The 19,229-nt window shown below is 42.9% G+C and overlaps 1 protein-coding gene across 4 annotated transcripts in view; it reads left to right on the forward strand.

Annotated features, from left to right (window-relative positions):
• Positions 1-19,229, forward strand: part of ARMC9 (armadillo repeat containing 9) — an 85,897-nt gene that overhangs the window by 18,891 nt on the left and 47,777 nt on the right. For 3 of the 4 annotated variants that reach the window (XM_060274281.1, XM_060274283.1, XM_060274282.1), the window contains exons 8-10: positions 3,792-3,949; positions 5,858-5,956; positions 12,881-12,916. In XM_060274281.1, coding sequence (XP_060130264.1) covers positions 3,792-3,949; positions 5,858-5,956; positions 12,881-12,916 — 293 coding nt within the window. The remainder of the gene's footprint in view (positions 1-3,791; positions 3,950-5,857; positions 5,957-12,880; positions 12,917-19,229) is intronic. The other variant, XM_035133035.2, reaches the window with a different exon arrangement.

The raw sequence follows: 19,229 nt of genomic DNA on the forward strand, positions 1-19,229 counted from the left end.
TGGTAGACCATACCCCCCTCTCTGTCTAGAATCTATCATAATTTTGTATCTTACTCTAGGTTTCTTTCCGTTCCAAACAAATTTAGCGATGTCCTTTTTCCAATCTTTGAATATTTTTTTCTGATCCCCTAATATAGGTAAATTTTGAAACAAATAATTCATCTTTGAGGTCACAAACATTTTAATTGCTGATATTCTCCCCAATATAGACAATTTCAACTTGTTCCATACCTCTAGCTTTTGTTTGATTGTTTTCCAAATCTCCTTATAATTTTCTTGTATTAAGTCGATTCCTTTTACAGTTGTTTGAATTCCCAGGTATTTTATTTTTTTTACTATTTTTAGTCCAGTTTTTTCTTGAAGTTCTATTTTTTCTTTCCCCTCCAAATTTTTCACTAAGAGTTTTGATTTTTCAAGATTTATTTTAAAGCCAGCTAGGTCTCCAAATTCTCTTATCTTTTCCATTGCTGCGGGGATGCCCTCGACAGGGTCTTCAGTAGTTACTATTACATCATCGGCAAACGCTTTTACTTTAAATTTTTTCCTTCCAATTACAATTCCTTTAATTTTCTCTTCTTCTCTTATATTTTTAAATAGAATTTCCAAAGTAATTATAAAAAGAATTGGAGATAGGGGGCATCCCTGTCTGGTGCCCCTCATAATGTTAAATTTGTCTGTTAATTTGCCATTTATAGATATTCTGGCTTCTTGCGTTTTATATATTGCCTTGATTGCGTTATCCATTTTCTTTCCTAAATTTAAACTATCTAATGTTTTTGTCATAAAAAGCCATGATACCCTATCGAAGGCTTTTTCCGCATCAATGGAAAGAAGGGCTGCTTTTTTATCTCTTCTGTCCTCTAAACATTCCAGGATATTTACCACTGTTCTGATATTATCTTTAGCATATCTTCCCTTTATGAACCCTACCTGATCTTTATGAATAATTTCTTCAAGAATATTATTTAATCTTTTCGCTATTATTTTAGTAAAAATTTTATAATCACTATTTAGGAGTGAAATTGGTCTATAGTTGCCTGGGATATCCAAATCTGCTTGTGGCTTCGGTATTAATGTTATCTGAGCTTCTTTCCATGATTGAGGTATACTACCTCTCTGGAGAATCAAATTCATTAAATCTTTTAACGGATTTAATAATGCTTCTTGTAGCTCCTTATAAAATTCTATTGGGAGCCCATCCGGGCCTGGGGTTTTCCCTTTTTTCATATCTTTAATTGCATTTGTTATTTCCAAGATTGTTATTTCATTGTTTAATTGGCTTAATTTTTCTTTTGAGATCTTTGGTAATTTATATTTCTTTAGAAAATCGTCAATTTGTTGGGGGGAATTTTCTTCTTTTTGATATAAAATTTCATAATATTTTTGAAAGATTTTTAAAATTTCTTCGGTTTTATATATATAATTTCCTTCTGATTTAATTCTATTTATTATTTTTTCATTTTTCCTTTTTTTTATTTGCCAAATTAATAATTTGCCAGGTTTGTTGGCCCATTCAAAGTTTTTATATTTCCAATATTGCAATTGTCGTTCCAATTCTTGATCAATTAGATTTTCAAATTGCATTCTCAATATTTTAACTTCTTGTTCTAACGTTTTATTATACTTTTTATATAGAAGGTTTTGCTTTTTCTTTATCTCTAGCAAGAGTTTTTCTTTGTTTTGTTCTCTGACTTTTGTAATTTTGGCCCCTTGTGCAATAAAATAACCCCGCATTACCGCCTTTGCTGCATCCCAAACAACTAGTGGGTCAACTCCACTATTATTATTAAGTTTGAAATATTCCTTTAATCTTTCTATTGCTTCCTGAGTGATCTTATCATTATTTAATAAAAAAACATTTAACCTCCATTGTCTGTCTTTTTGGTCATTTTTTAATATCATAGTAACCGGGTTGTGGTCTGATAGGATATTTGGTCCTATTTCGGATTTTTGAATCCTTGATGACAATTCTTTCGGGATCCATATTGAATCTATTCTACTCGCAGAGTGGTGTCGGGCGGATATGTGTGTATATTCTTTTTTTAACGGGTTTTTAAACCTCCATACATCTATTAGGTTTAAATTTCCCATTATCTCCATGAATTTTTTTGGTAATTTTGTCTTATTTGTACCTTTCTTTGTACTATTTCTATCTAGTTCTGGGTCAATGACTCCGTTCATATCGCCCATTATTATTATTTTTTGTCCCATATAATTCATCAGATGGCTCTCTAATTTTTTCAAATATTCCATCTTGCTCCCATTAGGTATATAGATGCCCACCCAGTACCAGTGTTCTCCTTCTATCATCGTTCTTACTATTACCGTTCTACCTTCTCTATCTGACCATATCATCTCTGGATTCCAGGATGGGATGTTTTTAATGTGTTTCTGTTCCCCGACTTGGTTTTCATGTATCTCTGTTTTTTGGGTTGGTTGTAAGTCGCTTTGAGTTTCTTTGGGCAAGATAAAATAACTTAACAAATTTAGTAAAAATAGAAGAAAAGAACAAGCATCCCAGAGGGTAGGGATGTGAGTGGATTTGTGATGGTGCAGCTGCCAGACATCTCTGCTGTACAATGCTGACTTCTGCTCTCAACTAGCAGAACCCCTGGAGAGGATTGTCCATTTGGTAAAGAACAGTGAGTGCTTCCATCAATCAAGTTGCGTATGTCTGTATGGACCCTAAAGCAGGTTGCAATGCCCCCCCCCCCCCGGATAAAGGTTAGAACTGCTGGGTGTTTGTTGGAAGAGGCAAACACATGCCACTTTTTGGTACTGGGGTGGTGATTCCTGAGAATATATATGGCTTCAAATGCACCTTCTGAAAGCAGTGCTATATCCTAGCAGAGGAGTTTTCAAGTATTTCCTCATGAAGTGATTCCATCTGGGAAATGAAAACACCGGTTCTGTTTTAATGCTTTGTTGTAAAGTTGATTTCTGTGATTTTCTTTTTCATTTGAATGTTCCCCAGTAAATACTCAGCTCTGTTTACAAGTGCCACCTTAACTATCCTGAGCAATGGTTGCTGAGACAGAATGTTCTAGCAAGACCGTTAAATTGTCTAGTTTTAGAGGCAAATATTCTCTGTCTGCTCTCCCATGTTTTGTTTCAGTGTTAGGGTAGTGATGTAATCTAAAGATGACAGAGGACATTCTCCCTCTCCTGGTCTATGTCTTATGATGGTGAGGATATTGTCTGACAATTATACTTGGTGATGCAAAACTGAGTAAGTGCTGCCTCCGGCTCTTTTGTCACCACGTTGGATTTGTAGCCAAAGTAGGCGCCAACAGCATATTCCGTGCGTCCATGTAGATGTTATATATAGTTTGTTCACTATGCATTTGGACTCCTCTTCAGATACTGTGACCAAATTTTGCATGATGGTTGATGAGATCAAGGAGCAAGTCTCTGGCTGTGCTTGGGTACAAATAGGCATCATTTTGGATCGAGATGGCACACTGGACCATTCAAAACAGCACTTATTTTAATCACAGATTTCAAAACTGCACTTTGTTACTTAGAATTCCTGAGCAACACCATGTACAAGGCATTGTGTGTGTGTGTGTGTGTGTGTGTGTGTGTGTGTGTGTGTTGTATACACACACACACACACACACACACACACACACGTGCATTGAGAGCCAATGTGATGTAGACCTCTAAAATAGTCGAGGATAGTAGCATTAGCTGGAGTGCTATGAAGGAAACAGGACTGTTCCAGTCCTCAGTATGTCGGTGCGGTTGGTAAGGGGGAAAGGCTCGTAATTTCCCTTTCTTCCCTTCCACAGAAATGCTGCAGCAGCTACATCAGCAGCTGGTGGAGTCTGAACGCAAAACCATGACCTACCTCAAGCGGTTCAACAAAATCCAAGCCGATTACCACAACCTCATTGGGGTGACGGCCGAGCTGGTGGATTCCCTTGAGGCCACAGTCAGTGGCAAAATGGTAAGGGGGAACTTGAGAGCATCCACATTTGGTGGTTGTGATAAACCGCATTTGCATATTGCCAAATGCTTCTTACTCAGATCGGTCTGATGAAGGAGGCTTTTGCCTGTGAAGTATCATGCCTACATAAATTAGAATTTATGCAATCGAGGCCTTAACTGGCAGTGAATGACCAAGAAAGAGACCTTGGAGGTTGCAGTGAATAGCTCAATGAAGATGTCATTCCAGTGAGTGGCAGCTGTGAAAAGGGCAAATTCCATTTTAGGGACCATTAGGAATGGGATTGAAAATCATACTCCCAGCATTGTGATGACAAATCTGTGCTGTTACTGCACTTGGAATACTGTGTATGGGTTTGCTCAAAAATGTTCAGAAAAGGGCAGCCAGAATGTTCACAGGGCAGGAAAAACTTTCCCTATGAAGAAAGGTTTTGTCTGTCCTGAATCTCCCACCACTCAGTTTCATTGGATAACCGCAAGCTCTAGAGCAGGCATCCTCAAACTGCGGCCCTCCAGATGTTTTGGCCTACAACTCACATGATCCCTAGCTAACAGGACCAGTGGTCGGGGAAGATGGGGATTGTAGTCCAAAACATCTGGAGAGCCGAAGTTTGGGGATGCCTGCTCTAGAGAAAGGCACTTTCTCCACACCCTAACTAATTTTAGACATGTCTATCATGTTTCCTCTCAGTTGCTCTTTTTCTAAGCTAAAAAGCCTCATCTCAAGGGGCTCCAAGACATTGGACACCCATTCTTTGCGAATCTGTTTACGGTTTTGTTCTAGTTCTACCAGGTGGTGGCGCTGTTTAGTTGAGTGTTGCATTCAAAGGAGTTTTGGAAATGAACTGTGAGCTCATCGGACTTTGCATTTTATGATCTTAGATTTCATACAGTTATTTCATACAATGATACAATCACAGTGGCAGAAAAGACTAAATGAAGCCCAGCCCTTCTCCCTCCCCCCTTGCATCCCAAGGGGAGGAAGCCACATAATTTTATCTTTTGATGCAGGGCGGTATATATAAATCTAATAATACCGTAAATAGAATCTGCATCACACAGAATCCCACTGACAAGAGAGCAGGAGCCAACAGGAATATGCTACAGCAGCGCAGTTGGCTCCCAATGACTCAAGCAAGCACATATAAACCCCCACTTGCGAGGGCAAGAGCTGCGTCCTCACTTCCAAAATCCCAAGGGGTTACTAAGACAGTCAAGTGAGGGAGAATTTTTTTTTCTGGTCCCAGGTATTATCACTGTTCAATGAGCATAAAGCAAAACTCATCCATTGATGAGAACCTTCCTAAACAAACAAAAATGTATTACGAGTCCAGAGTGATTATGGGTTAGATCCAGACCTAGTTAGGTCACACTCCAAACTTTGCTCCATTGATTCCAGTGGGACCCGGATAAAACTTAGGATTTGAGTCTTACGTTAAAACTCATTCAAGCTTTACATGGTCTTTATTGCCATTGACTTTTTCCAACCCACCTACCTGTATGAGCAACCAGCCAAATGAAATTGGAGGCAGTTGTAACCAGACTGCTTAATGCAGAGGCGAGAAACCTTGGCCCACACAGGCCTAATTTGGCCTGCCAGACTCTTTTGTCTATTCCCCCCTGCCCCACGCATGACATAGATGGTGTCTGGTGTGGGGGCAGTCAAGGTGGGGCTTGCACAAAAGGGGCTTTGCAGGGACGTTGCACAGCACAGAATGGCTGTTCTGCCATACTTTTACTGACATAATTCAAGCATCATCACCCCCCCTGTTTTTTGGTCCTCATACCTATAAGAGCAGGGTGGCATTCTGTCCGTTTTGGCACCTCCTTGTGCAAATAAGTAGCCAAGGTCAAAAGAAAATGCGATTTCCCACTGACTTGATGTGTTACCTTTTTTTTTTTTTGGTAGATCACCCCAGAAGATCTGCAGAGTGTCTGTGTTCGTTTATTTAGCAACCAGATGAGGCAGAGCGTAGCACATAGCATAGACTTCACAAGGCCTGGAACTGTGAGTATAACCTTTGCGGCTTGTGCCTAACCAGTACACTTCCCCAGCGGTGCATAAGTCTGTGACGGTTTTATCATGTGCTGGTGGCCTTGAGGAAGGTCGTTTCTAGCAGTTCTCAAAAAGCAGAATGTGGTGCACTGGCAGCACTTTTACATGTGCAGCACACTCTCTAAAGCAGGCATCCCCAAACTGCAGTCCTCCAGGTGTTTTGGCCTACAGCTCCCATGATCCCTAGCTAACAGGACCAGTGGTCAGGGAAGATGGGAATTGTAGTCCAAAACATCTGGAGGGCCAATGTTTGGGGATGCCTGCTCTAAAGCAACAGTTCCCAAAGACTGTCAGTGGCCCATGAGCTTCATTGAAGTGGTCTGCAGTGGCAGCTCTTCAAAGTGGTGTAGCTACATGGGGCGGGAGGGGGGGGGCTCAGGTGTGTGTAGAGAATGGTGGGCACAGTGGCCCCTCTGTTGATCTTAGAACCTTGGTGGGTAGGACAGGCCAGTTGTGATGGGAGGGTGCTCTGCCTTCCCGAGAGGAACAAAGCCATGGCTGGTGTCATAGGAGAATGCCATAATCACATAGATCAGTAATCACATAGTCATAGCAGCCAAGTCTCCCGCTGAAAAATGTGGGATCAGCAGCGGTGCGGCACTGGAAGTCACTTCTACGCATGTCTGGACATGCGTAGAAGCGACCTCCGGTGCTGCTCTGCCCGATTTCCAGTGCCCAGACATGGGCAGAGCGGCACCCGAAATGGAGCCTCCCTGGCAGGTAGGAAATCCGGGGGATTTTCGGGATTTTTTTCTATTCGGGATAACAGCGGGAAATGGATTAAAATCCAGGGGTTTCCCGTGAAAAACGGGAGACTTGGTAGCTATGCACATACTTCAAAGAGGGAGTTAACTCTTTATGAGCAAAAACATGACCTTCACAGACTTGGTTGAGTGCCATGTCTAATGAACAGAGCAGCTCATTCCTGGTGGTCTTCCTCCATGAAATTGGTCACTGAGACTAAAAGTCCCTGCCTCCTCATTAGGGTTTTTTCCAAGGAGTCAAAGATTGCACCTGCATGCAGTCAACCGCTGCTCCGCCCTTTTCATGCCTCTTCTGGTTCTGGGAGACCAGGCAGGAGGGGAGCTTGTCGCAGCAGCAGGAGGAGATACCCATGACTCTTCACCAGCCTGACTCATCTCTGCCTCTTGGCCTCTCCTGCTTCAGCTTCTGCCTCTGATTCTGGGCTTCTCTCTACCACAGACTCCCCCTGCTCACTGAGCCCTGTTACCTCTTCGCCTTCCTCTTCCCAGACTTCTCCCTCTTCTCCCTCTGACCACTCATTGTTGCCCTACCACCACGCCCCGGACTCTGAGCCTTTTCTTTGCTGGTTCCTCCACCATACTTCTGTATTCAACCAGTTTATGACATCTGGGGAAGCTCCTGAGTGGGGGGAAATAGGAAAGGAGTGGAAAAGTGAGAGCATGGGGAAGAAGCCAAGCTATTGCTAGAGAAAGAGAGTGACTCTGAGTGGGAGTTGTCCGTTAATAAACAAAAAGGATAACAGTCTGTTCCTAAAAATATTCATATTGATTTTTAATTGTATTTTAATTGTATATTATTGTATTTTAAAAAATTCCTAATTTTTTTTTTGAAGAAAAATATTTAATATTCAGCACAGCGCTTTGCAATGGCTAAACAACAGGCAGAAAAGTGATCTTCTAAGACCTTTGGCAATTTTCAAGTTGTCCAGGTGCAAGAGGTTTGAGAGCCACTGCTCTAAAGCTTTTAATTTGCTTGCTTATAAAACATGAATGGGAGGTAGGGCACTATTTGTTCTCATTTTTACAGACAGGAAACTGAAGTTGCAAGGGAGTCCCTTAGCAAGGCCATCTGTTGAGTGAGTTTGTGACTCTTTCAACCAGGTCTTCCAAATCCAGCCAGCTCTGTCTGGTGGAAATATGGACTGGAGGCTGTGTGCAGTTTGTGATTCTCTGCAAGTGCAGAAAACCTGGAGACTGTAATAATGGGATCAGATTTAAACTTCTTGAGACTCTTGGTTCTAATCCCTTGACCCTGCCTTTCTCCCCCAACTGCAACCCAATTTCCTTTCTGTCCTTTTCCTCAAAGCTCATGGAGCATGCTGCTTACTCCTGCTGTTTCATTTTTATCTCCTCCAACTCTGTTTTGACCCCTTACAATCTGGCTTCTGCCCCTTGCACTCCACAGAAACTGCTCTCATGGAAGCCACCAGCGACCTTCTCACGGCTCAACCTGTCCTTAGTCCTCCTTATCTGTGACCTTTCTGCTGCCTCTGATACAGTTGATCTCTCTCCCCCTCTCCTAACTTGATTCCTTTTATGCCTCGTGATTCAGCCGATTTTCTTCCAACCTGCCTGAATAATTGCTCTTTCAAGGGGGACAACTTCCGCCCGGAAACCAATGTCCCCATTGTGGAAGGACATGTGGATCCAGAATTGGCCTCCACAGTCGCTTAGGGACTCATTGTTAAAACCATGTTTATGGAAGACAATCTTACTCAGCTACTAGTGATCGCCAAAGAAGAAAGAAGAGGGGGACACACTCTTTCTTTGCTTTCCCTGTCTCCATTGGGCTCTGTGGGTGGCCCTCTCCTATCCTCTGAATATCAAGGGAGGGGAACCTTTGGCCTTTCAGAGACTCACAGTTCCCATCAGCTCCAGCCAGGACTACCAATGATCAGGAATGAAGGAAGTTGGAGCCCACATAATCTGGAGAGCCACAAGTCTCTCTCTCTCTCTCTCTCTCTCTCTCTCTCTCTCTCTCCCTCCCTCCCTCCCTCCCTCCCTCCCACTCTGTGTAGACTTTGTCCCTGGATGGCCTCATCTTTTCCAGGGGTTTCCAGTACCACTTACACACAGATTGAACCCAGCTGCATCTCACATCTTCTGTCCTCTGTCCAATGCTTTATCCAGCTGCTGCTCAGATGCTTCTGCTGGGATGCTTCATCATCCTTCTGGGTGCCACATGTCAGCGGGAGCTGGGGCCAGAGGGCAAAGCAGTCTGAAGTGAGCTGCTTCAGGGCAGCATCCTAAGAGGATGAGGAGATCAGCCGCTGCCCAAAGTGGCGAGACAAGATTGTTTTCTGCTGCTCCAGAGAAGTGGACACGGAGCAATGGATTCAAACTTCAAGAAAGAAGATTCCACCTAAACATTAGGAAGAACTTCCTGACAGTAAGAGCTGTTTGGCAGTGGAATTTGCTCCCAAGGAGTGTGGTGGAGTCTCCTTCTTTGGAGGTCTTTAAGCAGAGGCTTGACAGGCATATGTCAAGAATGCTCTGATGGTGTTTCCTGCTTGGCAGGGGGTTGGACTAGATGGCCCTTGTGGTCTCTTCCTACTCTATGATTCTATGATTCTATGACAAGCAACAGGTTGGTTGGGGGGGTTGCACCTTCTGCAGCCTTACAGCTGCTGCTGCCATAATAATAATAATAATAATAATAATAATAATAATAATAATACCCTGCCCACCTGACTGGGTTGTCCCAAACACTCTGGGCAGCTTCCAGCATAATAAAAGCACAGCAAAAACACCAAACATTAGAAACTTCCTGATACAGGGCTCCTTTCAGATGTCTTCAGAAAGTTGTGTACAGTCGTTCTTTATCTCTTTGGCATCTGACAGGAGGGCGTTCCACAGGGCGGGCCCCCTGGCGCATAAATATAGGTTTTATTATTATTATTATTAATATTATTCTACACCCCCTCGGCTTGGTGCCATGGGGGTGGGGAACCGCTTGCACTGCCCTACATCCGGCACTGGGGAGGGGGAGTCCTGATCCTGAGGGTCAAAGAGAGACGCCACATTCAGCCCTGCATCTTAGCTCCCCGCCCCCTGCTGTTGCTGCTATAGAGGGTGCGGCACCCAATGAAAGCAAAGGCAGCCAGTGATGTAAAGACGCTTGCATTGGATGAGTCGTTGACATTCGTAAGTTCCAGAGGCAGTGAAGTGAATGAGATTGTTGCAGCTTGGGAGCTTAAAGGTGTGACACTCATACTGTCCTATGTTGCTTTTGCAAACAAAAGGTGAAACTTTTGTTGATCTCATATTATTTTACAAACCTCTTAATCTTTTGTTCAAAGGAGTTGGATGCATTCTTGCATTGTTTGTTTTTTTGTACTTTCTGTTTATGGCAAATGGTTAGAATTCCAATTGTGTGGTACCCATCCACTTGACAAAAAGTAAGTTTGTTTTTGCTTTACAGTTTAATGAGGAAACTCTCTTATTTTTACTTTTCACAGAGACATTTTTGTAAGTAACAACATTTTGTTAATAAGCAGATGGAAATCACTACCTAATATTTTAGAAACTTTTTACTCTTTCGCCCTCCCTACCCCAGATGCAAAGTTCTGAGTTTTTATGTATTGATGCAGGAGAGTGTAAATTTCCAAGTTACACAGAACTATTCATTAGACAAAATATGGCAGCCTGCCTTGCTCACAGTACATATTGCATCTTTTCAGAAAGCAATATAGCCTTGCCACATATGCAGCAGAATGAGATGAAAATGTGATAACAGAATGAATGGGGAAACTTGAGGCTTCAGGTGTGAGGTTCCATTTTTTAAAACTGTTTCCAGGTAGAAAACGTAACACAGCAGGGAGTGAGTTGAGCTAGAAATTTCTCCCTGTTCTGCCATTTTTTTACGTGCATGGAGGTTTTTCACAAGGGGGAAGACTAAGGACTGGCAAATCTATTCAGTGATCTCAGGATTCTACTGCTTCATTCTGCTGAAGCTTGTCACTTTATGTCTGGCAAGCAAAAACCAGCCCACCAGGTTCTCATAAGAACATAACAAGAGCCTGCTGGATCAGGCCAATGGCCCATCTATTCCAGCATCCTATTCTCACAGTGGTTGAACAGATGCCTCTTGTGGGATTTAAGCACAAGAGCAACACTCTGCCCTCCTCTGGTTTCCAGCAGCTGGCATTCAGATGTGTTACTGCCTTGGACCGTGGAGGCAGAGCATAGCCATCCTGGCTAGTAGATCTCCCATTCCTGTCATCTCCTTGAGAAGTACTCCTCTGTCAAGTTCCCAATGTACCATGATATACAGCTGCATTTGCCTTGGTGGTGCAGGGCTGCTCAGAAGCTGGAGGTGGTTGTCCAAGATATTCAGTGGGCAGGGTGCTCTGCGCAGTTCCTTGTCCCTCCCTGCCATGATCACAGCCCGAATGAGCTGTGCAGGAAGATTCATTTTTAGAAATAAGGGAATTCATGTTCACTTTGCAAGATTTTTACTGGTTGTAGAATTCAGTGGTTTTGGTGAAGAATTTGCATTGCCTGGCACAGAGCTCTAATATTTATTTTAGCACAGATTGTGCACAGACTTGCTGTGGTGCCGTCTCTGGAACTAAGCAGGCCTGGATGTGGCCGTTTGTAGGAACCTTCTTGGACTTTCCCATGATCTTCTCCTTGGACGAAGAATGAGAAGGAAGTGTCATAAAATCAGTGACAATTGCTTTAACTGTTACAGGCATCCCCAAACTTCGGCCCTCCAGGTGTTTTGGACTACAATCCCCATCATCCCTGATCAATGGTCCTGTTAGCTAGGGATCATGGGAGTTGTAGGCCAAAACATCTGGAGGGCCGCAGTTTGGGGATGCCTGCTTTAACGGAAATACACTCTTGCTGCAGCCTCTCAGATACTGTTTTTGGTTTCTGCTTTTCTGCTTTCATGACTGACTGAGCCCACAGGGCGTCCCACATTTTGGGCGTTTAATCCTTTATTGTGGTGCACTTGCAAAGACCTTTTAATTCTAATCAAACCATGTCATCTTAAGACATCTTTCTCACATGTTTGTTTGTTTTTAAATAGCAATAATCAAATCTTTTATAAATGCATGCATAGGCCCGAACCTACCTAAAACATAAACAGTAGGATTATTATTTGTGGATTTCTAGAATAGTTTGATGTTCTCCCTTGACATTTCTGAAACAACATGAAGTTATGAAGATATTATTTCAAGGAGGGAGGAATGAAACTTAGAAGTCAGTTGCATTCAGTTCAATGGGGCTTACATCTCAGTAAGTGGGTATAGGAGTGCAGCCTAACTTGTTTAAAACTAAGAATGGCATTGAACTGCCTGCCTGTCAAAGGAATCACTCAGGAACCTAGAACTTTTCTTGTTAACTGGAGGTGCCACAGGATATTTGCTCACTGGCTGGCGAGAGGCAGATCCTTTCCCAGTTTTTCGCTCAGCAGTTTGAGTGAGGTCAGGGTGTTTGCAAGTGTAGGCTCTGTTTCAATAGCTCCCTTGGTTGCAGCATCTTGCTTCAGGTCAAGAGAAGTAGTAACAGGGTTGGCCCAAGACATTTTGCCGCTTGAGGCAGAACAGAAAATGCCCCTCCCCGCCTCCCCATCCTCTGCTGCCTGAAGTGACTGGTGGTTGTCCGGGGAAGTCTGGCATGGTGAAGGCAAGTGCAGGAGGAAGCAAGCAGCACACTCCTCAGGGGCCTGGAACTGTTTCCCCTCCCAGCTGCCCACAGCCTGCCGCCTGAGGTTACTGCCTTACCAAGGCTAATAGATGGGCCGGCCTTGAATAGTGGGTAACTAACAGATATCTGTTTCTCTCTATCTTTCCCACTACCAATTTCAATTTGGCATTTAAGTTGTCTGTTACACCCTCTTTTCCAGACCTTCCCTGGTCTTTTGTGGACACACACAAGAATATTGGTGGAAATAGCACAGGTTTAAAGATGGTCAAAGCTCAGGTCCATGTCCCTTTCCAAAATCTGTTTTCTCTTACTCCTTAACAAACTTTAATTTTATTGTTATTTTTGTATGTTGTATTTTTCTTTAAACTGCTGATCATGTCTGTGTGATTTCTGTTAACTTTTCCTCTTCTTTTTCTTCGTCTCTTTTATTTTAATGTGTGCCTGTTTACCCCTAAAGGGATATTGCTGTATGAGCCCCTGTGATGATGAATATGTAAGTTCCTGCATTTTCTTTTATTATCTTTCCCACATTGCTTTATGCATCCTTTTCCTGTCCTCTTTCCCCTTTACGGGCCCTTTAGCCCATGCCCTTTGCTCTGCTTGTGCATCAGTGACATTTTTGAATGGCAAAAGGTATTGGAATGCTTGCATGGAAATCTATTGGAATGCTTGCATGGGAAAGTGCAGTACAACTACAAGTCAAATTAAGCCTGTACCTTATAATAGGCAGACTAAGGAGTAAACCCTACACAATCCAGAGTGGAGTCCCTAAGGTGGTTGAATGGCGCCTTGTACGCCTCCTTCCAGCAACTTTTGTGGCCAAGCTGGTGCCAAATGTCTTGCTCTGCTTTCCTTTGTACCACAGCAGCAAGGCCGAGAGGAGGGTCTTGTCACCTGGGCAGCCCAGATCGCCATACATGCTGCCCAACCTTGCACCCCAGGGAGGTCACTTTGGTGCTACTAACACAGCAAAAACAACATGGGAGGCAGCAGTTGCGAGTTTCCGGTCTCTGCAGCCACAGTGGGCACTGTGATTCTCCAGCAGTTTGACTTCACCCCCTGAGGTGCACTCCATTGTCTCTTGAGACAGATGGGTGCCAACAACTCGATTAAAGACCTCTTAGGGAACAATCCGAAGAATGGAAGGTGTAAGTTATGCCGAGTTAAGCAAAACTGGTGCAAAGTGTGCCAGATCCACACTCTGTTCAGCAGTGGGGCCACCTCTGGCTGAACTGGCCTAAGTCTGATAGAGGGAAAACAAGCCTTTAGAATAGAGTTACATCACCCTTCTGCAGACTACAATCCATTTCAGCATTGCATGGTTTTAACTTGGGTTGGGAGATGCACATTTGTGGCAGATGTAAATGGAGGGATTGAAAGGAAAGGAAACGCAGTTAAGTACAGGCAGTGATTACATTATTAACACTTCTGGATGGCATGGACATCTGTATCCACCAAAGCATTTCTATATTTACCTGAAACTCTGGATAGCGCTTCATGCATCTGAGTCAGTGAACTGTGGCCCATGAAAGCTCATGCCATAATAAATGTGTTAGTCTTTCAGGTGCCACAAGACTGTTTGTTTTTGCTGCCACTGACTAACAAGGCTACCTCTCTGGAAATGATTGAAACAATGGCTATGAGCTCAAGAGTGCATCTTTGCCTGTGCATGATAAGTCAGGTGGCATCTTTTGTAAGAGACAGATTGTCTTAAAAGTACAGTACATCTTGTTGAGAGCCAGGTTCTGGCCTGCACCTTCTGCAGCCCAGATGGCCATTTGCAGGCAGGCCACCTAGCCAAGAGACCTTTATGACCATTCCAGATTGCCCACAGCCAGTGCATTCTTTGCAGGGAGAGGATATTGGCTTTCTAGGCTTCAGACATAAGCGGAGTTAGGGAATAGGAAAAAACAACAAACTGCAGCCCTGTTTAGAATGATTCCAGTCTCCTGCAGAAATGGTCTCTTAAGGCTGTTTGTAGCGGATGCTCTTCATACATTAGGCACAAGCTTTTCCCTATGCCAAGAGGCCTAGAGGATTTTGTGCAAAGCAAAGGGGGGGGGAGGGAAATCACAGAATGGTGCAGAATTCAGTTTCCTGAGGGTCTCCATTTGCATTTACATTTCTGCCCCAAGGAAACCCAAACACAGCTGATCTCCTCCCTTGTGTACAGTGGAGGTGGATCCCCATGCAATACCCCTTCATCTTTCCCTTCCCAGGGAGGGCCAGTGTGGTGTAGTGGTGAAGAGTGGTGGACTCATAATCTGGTGAACCGGGTTTGATCCCCTGCTCCTCCACATGCAGCTGCTGGGTGACCTTGGGCTAGTCACACTTTTCTGAAGTCTCTCAGGCTCACTCATCTCACAGAGTGTTTGTTGTGGGGGAGGAAGGGAAAGGAGATTGTTAGCCGCTTTGAAACTCCTTAGGGTAGTGATAAAGCGGGATATCAAATCCAAATTCTTCTCCTCTTCTTCCCATTCACTGACAGGCTTGCGTAGCACCCAACAGCAGCACCTCAGTGTGCACAGACATAATCTCTGGCAGAGACCTGTGCCTCCTGCAGGTGCATCCAGGAACACGGGAAGAACCATTTGCTCTGTGTTCTCCACGCTGAGTGGCAGTGAGGCTTCAGGATTTCTGGTTAATCCTTTTTAACTAGTGAAACCAGGGATTGAAGCTGGGACTGTGTGCATGCAAAACATGCCTTTTGCCACTCCCAAGGATGGGAGCTACTCTGTGTGCGTAGGGTACTCTTGCTTTTGAGCACAAACAACATGATTCCATTATTCCCTCCAATAGTGGTGCTGAGTGCTGATGGCTATCCAAAGTGGGCTGCATCCGCACGTTTATGGGAACCCCCAAGGTTGCTGTATTAAAAAAAAAAAATTAGTGGGGGAAATAAGAAGAAGCCCCCTGCAAACCATCCAGTGAGGTCTGAGTATGCCCTATGACCACAGAATGCTGACAGACTGTGTCTTTTTTATATATATATATATATATATATATATATATATATATATATATATATACACATACATGTGTGTGTGTGTGTGTGCAAATCTGGGGGAGGGAATGGAAGAAAGTGGCTAGAATCCTGAACAAGAAGCACTCCACACTGCCACGTTTTGTTGCAGATCCCACCCGTTATAACTAATATCTTCCAGATGCTTAATCAAGTCTTAAAAAATAAAAATCCACTGGACCAGAATGGTTCTCAGCAACATCCACAGGCTGCCACATTTGCACTTTATCCTTCACATCTCTCTTTTGGGGCTTTTTAAAGGCTTTAAGCATTTTTCAGGATAACTGCCTAGGATGGAACGAATCAGCATGGTTTCATTGAGTTAGATAGCTTTTGATGGGGGACCGGCGATGTCTCATCGAAACAAAAAGACTGTCACCATGAATCAAAAGTAGGAAAATGAATAAAAATGAGTGCAAGGCAAGTGGATTTAGGTAGAACACAATGCGTCTGGATGCCACTCTTGCTGTGAAAGGAAGCCCCTGTACTGTAAGAGAACTGTTTAGTTTTAAGGCTGCAGAGCTTTTAATTGACTATTATGTATCATCACTCATTGATTTAAGCATAATATGAAATGACATCCTATGCAGGTATACACTTATTCGTTTGTGGCAGAGATGCTCCTTGTGTTACATAGGGGAGCTTTGCAAAATTCCCAAGCATTCGGAAGGTATGTCAAATGGAGTAATACAATCTTCCCTGACATTTCGTGCCCTTTGTCTTCTAAAACTCCCCAGCTCAAACGCCTAACAATAGGCGCTGATTATAGAGTCTGCCATGAAAGAAGCCGCAGTTATGAAAGAAGGCCAGTCTTTAAAGGTATTAGTGGGCCTGAAAATGATTTTGCAAAGTGAGGAGCCTTAATTCTGACCAAAAAAAGATGGTGATGAATATTCTGGGAATAAATGGTGCCCATTGACATAGTTGAAATGGGTAATGGGAAGATCTGCGCAGAATATTTTTCCTCCCCTTTTGGCCGCCTCCAAGTAATCTCAGTGCAGTCCCTACATTGAAACAGGTGCATCTGATTAAAAAGTGACAAGACATTAGTGCTTTTGATGGGCTAAACGGTGTTCGATTTAATGAAGCCTCTTGTCAGTAGAAAAAAATACTGTATCAGTTTGGTTTGGAGGTCAAACGTACCCCAAGAAAGCTGTAAGAATAAACTACAGTCATACCTTGGTTGACGAACACCTTGCCAGTTGAACGTTTTGGCTCCCGAACGCCGCAAACCCGCAAGTGAGTGTTCCGGTTTGCAAACGTTCTTTGGAACCCAAACATCCGGCACGGCCTCCAGAGCTTCCTGCAGCCAATCGGAAGCCGCACCTTGGTTTACAAATGTTTTGGAAGTTGAACGGACTTCTGGAATGGATTCTGTTCGGCTTCCACGGTACAACTGTACCTGGAAAATGTTTCATGCGTGGCACCATTTGCAAGTGAGAAAAATCATGCCTTTATTGGGAACTTTCTTTTTTCAATAAAACAATATAGTCTCAAAGAAGAAACCGTATTGAGGTCAGCAACACCTATGATGTAAAAGTCCATAATTGTACACATGTTGAGTGTAACTGCATAATCATGCCCTATAACAGCAACATGAAACTTTACAGACCTTGTAACCATTATGCTGCTTGATCAGCCTATGCACAATCATCACATTTCACAATTGCACGAATAGAAGAGATAAAATGATTGCACAAAGCATATAGTTCGCTGTGACTTTCTGACTTTGCATTGACTTCAGAGGTTTTAATCAACTCCAGAGCCAAGTCTACTAGGAAGAGGCATCTTTTGAGATATTCACTCCGTTATGGATTGTTCGATTTCAGCAAAGTGTTCTACATTTTTTTTAAAAACCTACCATTGGCCACTATTTGATCATGCATTGGGATGTGTATGTGGCGATTGTCTGGTCACCAGCGCCTATACCACTTTTAATTTTATTCTAATAAAAATGTTCTGTAATGGCTTTTAGTCAAACACAATAAGTGATTGATTGATTGATTGATTGAATGAATGAATAAAGAATATATTGGGCTTGGATTTGTAGCTTGGGATTGCTTCATGTTATGCATTGAAGAAAGGCCCTCCCTTTCTCAGGCACCTAACTTTACAGTCCCAAGTCATCTTGAAAACCAGTAATGCTACTGTTGTCAGTTATGGATTCGTGGGCAAGGTATTCTGGGAGAATTTCTGGTTTGTTTGTGCCAATTGAAATCATAAGATTTTGCTTTGGTCACTTCTTTTTCCTCCTCTCTCTTTACTTGCTCTCCTGTCATCATTGTTCTGGTGCTTTTCTTTGGCCTAAGCCTTGGGCTCCTTCTGTCTTGAATCTCCATCCGTTCTGTTTGGATGCTCAATTTATCCGAAACTCTTCCCCTTCCTGCTTCCAACACTTACACCCCTCTCTCCTCCTTCCAAGTATTTAAACCCCATCTGAAAAAGCTTATCTTTTCTCCTGGACCTTACTTAACTCTGTTTCCAATCTCTTGTTCCTCAAGAGTGGCTGGGGGAACCCGGCCAGATGGGCGGGGTATAAATAATAAATTATTATTATTATTAAGATAGATGTTTGTTAAGCCTGTGAGTAGAGTTTGTTCCCTTAATAACCACGCAGGATCTTGAGGATGATCCAGAAGCTTATTCCGTTCAAGCTGTGCCCCAGAACAAGCTGCTGGGATTGTATTACACTTGAGTTCCCAGGGCTTAACAGTTCCCAGTTGAAGTTGTGTCTTTGGCCTTCAGAGTCCTTGGCTGTTTGAGTCCTCCATATGATAGAGCAATGAGCATGCATGTGTGGGCTCAGTCTTGTGTGGTCTTGATTTTTATTATTATTCATTTTTTCATCATCTTTTTATTTGATTTTCAAAAAAGAGGAGGGGGAGAATAAACATACTGTACTTTTCCATGTATAAGATGCCCCATATTTTTGGTGACTCAAATTTGCCACAGCTTCAGCCAGTCAACACCACCCATTGACGCAGCAATCAATAATACGCACAATAGCCGCTACCAGCTGCAGCAGCAACCAATCAAATGCCCACCCTATGCACTACCCATGTATAAGACAACCCCCATTTTTAGCATGATTTTAAAAGAAAAAACCCTAGTCTTATACACGGAAAAGTACGGTACATAAAAAAAGAGTACAAAATCTAAATATTGAGATTACTCTGAATCTCCTGACTTCCCCCCATCCCTTCCATGGGTCCTTTTGATTCTGTTTTCAACTGCATATCAATACTTATCCAATTTTTCATCTTCCTAAATTATCTATACATTCTGTTACATTACAAGTGTATTTAAAATCCTGCTAATTTTTTTACCTGTTTACAGTGATTTTGTATATAAATTATAAACATTTCCCATTCTTTTTTAAATTTCTTGTCTTCTTGATTCCTGAGCTTCCCAGTTAAATTTGCCATTTTGGATAGTCCATCCACTTGGTTTGCCATTCTTCTCTGGTCGGGGCTGTCTCTTCCTTCCATCTCTGGGCTAGTAACATCCTGGTCGGGTTTTTTTTAATATATAAATAGCATCCCTCTGTCCTTAAATCCATAAAACAAGATTGCATACTCGGGATCTCTTAGCAGACTGTATAATTAATCTGCAGTAAGTAATCTTGTGTGAAATCTTTCTGAGGCCAGATTTGTGGGCGGTGGTGGTGCTAGCCTGATGGAATTCCTTCTCCAGACTTTTAGAAACCTCAGCTAGGCTTCTTGTCTTTAGGTCTTTAAAATACCTCTCCCTCAAAACTTTTGGATTATGCTGAGGGAGCCCTCCT

The sequence above is a fragment of the Zootoca vivipara genome, chromosome 5 (assembly GCF_963506605.1).
Source record: "Zootoca vivipara chromosome 5, rZooViv1.1, whole genome shotgun sequence".
Classification (NCBI taxonomy): domain Eukaryota; kingdom Metazoa; phylum Chordata; class Lepidosauria; order Squamata; family Lacertidae; genus Zootoca; species Zootoca vivipara.